General features: G+C 38.1%; 1 protein-coding gene across 1 annotated transcript; it reads right to left on the reverse strand.

Annotated features, from left to right (window-relative positions):
- Positions 1-1,677: 1,677 nt before the first annotated feature.
- Positions 1,678-4,316, reverse strand: LOC132266790 (BTB/POZ domain-containing protein At5g66560). Its single transcript, XM_059767770.1, has 4 exons — positions 3,992-4,316; positions 3,836-3,905; positions 2,439-3,737; positions 1,678-2,357 (listed from the first exon to the last, which is right to left on the reverse strand). Exons 1-4 carry the CDS (start codon positions 4,018-4,020, stop codon positions 1,767-1,769), a joined length of 1,989 nt encoding a protein of 662 aa, XP_059623753.1. The 5' UTR covers positions 4,021-4,316; the 3' UTR covers positions 1,678-1,766.
- Positions 4,317-6,298: the final 1,982 nt, after the last annotated feature.

A 6,298-nucleotide genomic window follows, 5' to 3' on the forward strand; every position in this document is an offset into this window, starting at 1 on the left:
AGAACAAAAGGTTATATACCTGAAAAAGAATCCATAACTGCCATTTTAATCAGGGAAAAGGGAGATTGAAGATAGGGACTCAATGTGGAGACCACTCTCAATTATTTGGGTTCCAGCTGCGTCTTTGCATGTGCACTGTGCCACTTTCCACTCACTCATTCATCATTCACCTTCTAATTTAATCATACAAAGTTGTGTAGACAACTTCAAACCAAAAAAACAAAACCACTATCACTTTTGCTCTGTCTTCACTACTGCAACACAATTTCTTCTGTGACCATACCTAAAAAGATGTGATCCCCCCTTCAACTCTCACCAATAATCATTGCTAATCAAAATTTTTAATCCAATAAATAAATAATGAGCACTGCTATTTCACCCGACTCAAAATAACCTACTTGGTACCAACTCTTCCTTGATGTCTAAGTGTCATGCTGTAACTAGTAGAGCCCTTTATAGAAACAAACACATCTCTCTCCTCTTTACCCATGCCCCCACGCTCTACAAATCACAGACACCCACTCAGGCGGTGGAACTCCGTCGTTTCTTTTCTGTCCTCCCAGATTGTGTCCGCCAGAACACTACTCACACTCCTCACTTTCCTCAGCTCTGGCCTAACGCTGATTACGGGATCATTCGAATTTTGGACACCTAAATCTGGCCGGAACAACCAAGCTTCTCCCACGATGGTCTTGATTTCTCTGATTCCCTCCGATTGGAAAGACACTTGTGAAAAAGCACGCCGGATTTTCTTTCTTGGGCATATAATTGAAAAATCATCAGCTACGAAGTAGGACTTGGGAAGGCTTATGGTTGAAAACGTATCTCAAAATCTCTAAAAGTAAGGTCATGGATTGCATACATTTTTCTGCAGTTCCTTAAGTCTTCTCATCCCCTCTCTCTCTATATACAAATGTTTACATATATATATTAATTCTCAATTATTGTTCTTGATATCCAAAAGAAAGAAAAAAAATTGCAGATGACGAAAAAGAAAACTAAGAAACCAAATAGATCTGCAAACCCAATTTTTTCTTTTTCTTAATCTTTTTCTTTCTTGAGGTGAAAAAAAAAAATTGCACATGACGAAAAAGAGAACTAAGAAACAAAATAGATATGCAAACCCAATTTTTTTTTTTTTTTTTTTCCCTTAATCTTATTCGTTCTTGGGGGTAAAAACCATAGTCCAAGATTACAGGGAAAGACAAAAATTTCCCTGCAACAAGGCTTTTTAATGGAAAAGATATTTTATAAAGAGAAGGAATTTTTAAACAAAAATATATACATATGAGTAACTTCTACACACTGAAAAAATATAAAGCACACAAGATATAAAGAGCTTCAAATGAAACAAAGAGGAAAGGTTAATTTTGTCTAAAAAAATCTATTATATTTAATATGTCTCATGTGAGTAGTCAAAAATATCATTTTTCATAAATAACACAACTTAGGTCCTGCACACCAACCCATCATTGATATAGTATCATTGTTAATAGAAAAATCCAATCTAATGATTGGTGAGTGTGGAAACCTCTCCTTTTTTTAATGAGAATCCTTGTTCATTGTTGTGTATGTCCGAGCACATGTTGGATGAGCCCGATGCGCATGCCCCGGGCAAATCCAATGGTAAATTGTTGATACTCATATGAATGTATAAAAAGGATAGACAAACCTCCGTAATAAAAAATTGTAAATAGAAGTAAAGGAAATCATCAATCAACAGCAAGAATTGAATCGTGAAAATAATGCAAGTATACATATGGAGTCTATTGATGTTGATGATGATTTCGTCCTCTTCTGGTTTGCACGACTGTTGATTCATGAGAATCACACACTTGCGTCTTGAACTTGCACCCAAATTTCTTGGTCAAGGAACCCCTCCATCCCCCACCTCCAGGTGGGCCCGTCTTATCCATCTTCTCAATCGCCTTCTTCATCGTGGAACATTCACGTTCCAGTTGATGGACCCGCGACCTCATGCTATCCATGTCCAGTCGCAGCACCTGATTATTCCTCGCTGCAGCCCTCCACGTGCCGCCGCTGCTATCTTGCGCGCGGGGTGGAGGAAGAGCTCCATCCCCTTCCCCATCCCCTTCCACTTCGTCCTCTTCCTCTTGTTCTTCTCGTTGTATATTCGATGTCCGGCGGTGGTCCGCCGGTGGAGCCTCGGCGGCGAGGAGTGTTCCGGCTATCGCGTGGCGGAGCTGGAGCTGCTCGACGAAGAGAACCTGAACCACCGCTCTCAGTGGAAGCCGCTCGTTTTGAGCTGCGTGAGTGCACGCCTCTAACGTGAGCTTCTGGCAATCCATCACTCCACAGATCTTCTCTCTCTCCAACTCTTGTATCGATGGATGAGCCTGAGAGAAAATCAAGAGCTTAGAGGAAATTAAACTAGTTACAAACTTACACTGCGCATACTAGTTCACGTTAGCTCGTACCTTGAGATAAAGGTCAACTGCTCTGTACAGACCGTCGTCGAAGAGTCTGGCGTGATCCGGCAGAGCAACGGCGAGCTCGTAGAACTTTTCCGGCTTCAAATTAGCATCGGAAGCGATCTCCGATAGAAAACCGTCGATCAATTTTCCCACAAGCATCAACGACGCTGATCTGACGCCATTGTTGTTCTCATCTTGATCACCTTCGATGATAGTTCCAGATCTCTCTTCCAATCCATCCAGAAAGTAACCTAAGATCCTCTCAACGCAGTCCACATCGTAGAGTGTTTCGTTCAGATACGAATAGCTCGGTATCAGAAGATCATCGAGTGTTGCTTGTTCGAGTTGCGATCCGATCTTCCTCTCCAGAGCAGATCGGCAAGTCTCCGAAGCATTCAATATGTTCGCAGTTCTCAACAATCCGAAGAGAATTCTCGTCGCTGTTGAAGAAATTGAGCTCTTTCCGGATGGTAGGTTTGCAATTACAGTCTCTAATAGCTCTCTCTGGTCGTTTTCTGAAGGAATTGACGATGAAGAAGGTTTTCTACTGGATCGAGATATCCCTGGCATGTATTTCTTCGCGTAGTGAATGAGACAGCTCTCGATGATTTCGGGACTCAGATCTCGAGCTTTCATGGCGAAAATCAAACGCTTGAATAGAGGTAGACTCAGAAGGCCGAGTTCTTCAAACCACGACTCTGCTCCGGCGGCTCTCGCGGTGGTTTTACCTTTTCGGCGACCGGCGGTTTGAATCAACGACGCCTGATCGGAGGAACTCCATTCGTTTCTAGCTTTTTCGTTCACCGGCCATCCGAACAACGACGGATCGGTTGAAGAAGCCCTAGCTGCGACCGAATCAATGCATCTCTGAACAATGCCGAGAGTCTCCGCCAGAGGCACCAATTGCTCGCACGATTTCAAGGTTCGGATCGAGTCTTTGACGCATTTGAGGACCGATTGAGAGAGAAACCTCTCGGTTCGCGAGATGAGATTGTCCTCGGAGTACTCTTCGGTCATCTCCAGAACCTCTCCGGCGCAGCGGAGAGGCGCGACGTTGGACGGCGAGAGATCGATCTTGACGCCGTAGCAGAACTTCGCGGCGGTCTCGAAAGTCTCAGAGCCGCCCGGGAATTCCGGGAGAGTGATGAGACAGTACTGGTCCTCCTCGTCCACTTCTTCTTCTTCAATCTCTTCCTTCTCATCTTCAGTAGCAGCAGAGATTGTTTGGACTCTTCTGGTAGGGTTTGTCTCTTGCTCTGTTATCAGCTCGTTAAGCTTACTACTTTTCGACATCAGAGGAAACTGAAACAGTAGAACAAAAAAACACACAAACACACACCACTGTCAGTGATAGAATCACTTTGACTATACTCTGAAACCCTAATTTCACCATCACTGACTTTGTGAAGATGAAAGGTCATGTCTTGAACTTCGATTACAACATCGCTTGGCAATCCAGTAGTGCAAAACCTGCAAGAGATCGATCGAAATCGATGAAACAAATCAGTTCTGGTGATAGAGAAGTATATATATTAAGTTGCATTCGTTGATCTTACCATGCTTGTCCTTTTGAATGGGTAGCCATTTTTGTTCAGAGGAGCTTCAATGTAGAGAGAGAAACTAAAGTAGATCCATGAAAATGATGAATAACAAGAACTTCACTTTGGAATGGAGAAAAATAGAACGGAAAATTGGGGATGGAACGAATATCGAAAAAGGGAAAAATGCTTTTCTAGTCTTTTGAATCAGATCAGAATCTTCTCTTTCTTTTTTATTTTCTCTCTCTAAATTATGAGAAAGGAAAAGAGAGAATTGAGAAAGGAAAGATGACTTTGAATTCCTTTTTTATGACACAAAAATGGCAATCATGATCTCATGTAAACCAAAAACACGCATTGCTTGCCAACTGTTTTTATTGCTTTGCTTTTTGGGCGATAGCAATACACATTTACTTACACCAGCCACAAATATTTTATGGGAATTTTTATTTTTTAAAACAATAAAGTGCTTCTAATGAATAAAATATAAGATAAAAATTAAAAATTAATAGCCCAATAAAATTAAAAATTACCATTTCTATTTAATGTGTCCATATCTGATTTGTGTGTTTTAAATTTTAAAAGTAATGTAACATATTTAAATGATGATTGCACTCATATAATTATTACATTTACATGTCATTTTTATATTGTTGTTATTGTTATATATTCGAATTAAAAGCGTTTAATTCTTAATTTAAATGTTATTTCAATTCATTAAAATTTAGTTGAACACTTAATACGACTATACCACTATACTTATCTAACTTGTTTAATAAATAATCTAAGATATAACATGACACGAGTGAGTTTAATTTAATTGTAATACAGAGAGTCGAAGTCGAAATTTGGCACTTCAAAATTTACTAGAGACACCAACTCACTATGCTATTGGGGTATCTGCCAAATGTTTAATTGCATGTCTAATCAATTTAATTGGTATTGAACCAGTAAACTATTGTTGCGTTGCAAATGAGCTTTTTTTAAGGAAAATGATAGGGTCACCGAATGATTTCTCTGAATAAATTTCGAATCTAATATGTTTTTGTTCACCTTATTTATTAAACAGTTTCTAAAAAGATTTCCCTATCATTACTCTTCTTTTAATTGTCAAAAAAAATTTATTAGATGATATCTACTTTTTGGTAATCTAGTGTTGGTTTTTCATGAATTGAATTCTAAATTAATTTTGGTCATTCTTAACTAAACTCATCCTAGTCGGTGGTATCAGCTAGTTCCACTAAAACATCAATGTCTTTGTAAATTAGGAATGACATTACAATCATAGTTCCTCTTTACTTCTATTCCGTGAGCATTCTAATGTGTCTGGTAAATAATAATAATAATAATAATAATAATCTAATGTGTTATTTTCATATTATTCGATTTGATCACAAAAAAAAAAGGAAAAAAAAAGAAAAAAGAAAAAATAGAATGTTTTATGATTTTCATTTTAATCTAATGTGTTATGATTTTTTTTTTTTTTTATAAAAACATTTTTAAGAAAACGTCTATTTTTGGATAATAATGGTTTATAATTCACGGGAAATTAGGGTTTAGTTAATCTTGTTTGCTTTCGCTGTGCCAAATGAAAGGACTCCATAGTTCCGTCCAATCATAGTTTCAATTATGAAAACCCAAAGTTTCTTGTTTGGTTTTAGATTTAAAAACGATTGTGGTGGCCATACAAACACACAGTAGCTTATGAATGGCCGACATTATTTAAGTCTATATATTTTATTTGGCTCTTGGAGACACAGTAAATTAATCCAATGAATTAAGAAAGTTGTCACAAATTATTCGAGATTATAAGATAACAGATGGGTTAATAAAGTTGGCACAAATTATTTGAGACTATAAGATCATAATGACATTCATATGGATATATATATATATATATATATATATATATCTGTGGATGGTCCCAAGTTGGGGACCACCAAGCTCTGCCCTAGCGTTCCTTCCAACATGACTCACATAAAAGGAGTTTAATAACATCATCAAACGGCGGGAATTCAAATCCTTTCACATATGGTACAGGTCTGAAAAAAAGAAAAAAACACGGTGTGCTATCCAAACCATTAATAACAACTTATCTACCTCCTTTTACCCTCCTTTTGCTTCATATTTATTGCCATCATAATGAGCTCACAGAGGAGGTAGGTTTTTGTGTTAGAAATCGAATTCCGGCTAGGGCATAGCGTGAATTTTTATAAAGAAGCTTTGGTAGAATGCCTTGTCGATACCAATAGAGAGACTGATTGGACCGTCAAAAAATCAAACTAACAAACTACTAATAAAATTTTCAGAACAATTTTAAAGAAT

The sequence above is a fragment of the Cornus florida genome, unplaced genomic scaffold (genome assembly GCF_030987335.1).
Source record: "Cornus florida cultivar Cherokee Brave unplaced genomic scaffold, ASM3098733v1 CherokeeBrave_3.0.0_Hap2_Chr07, whole genome shotgun sequence".
NCBI lineage: Eukaryota > Viridiplantae > Streptophyta > Magnoliopsida > Cornales > Cornaceae > Cornus > Cornus florida.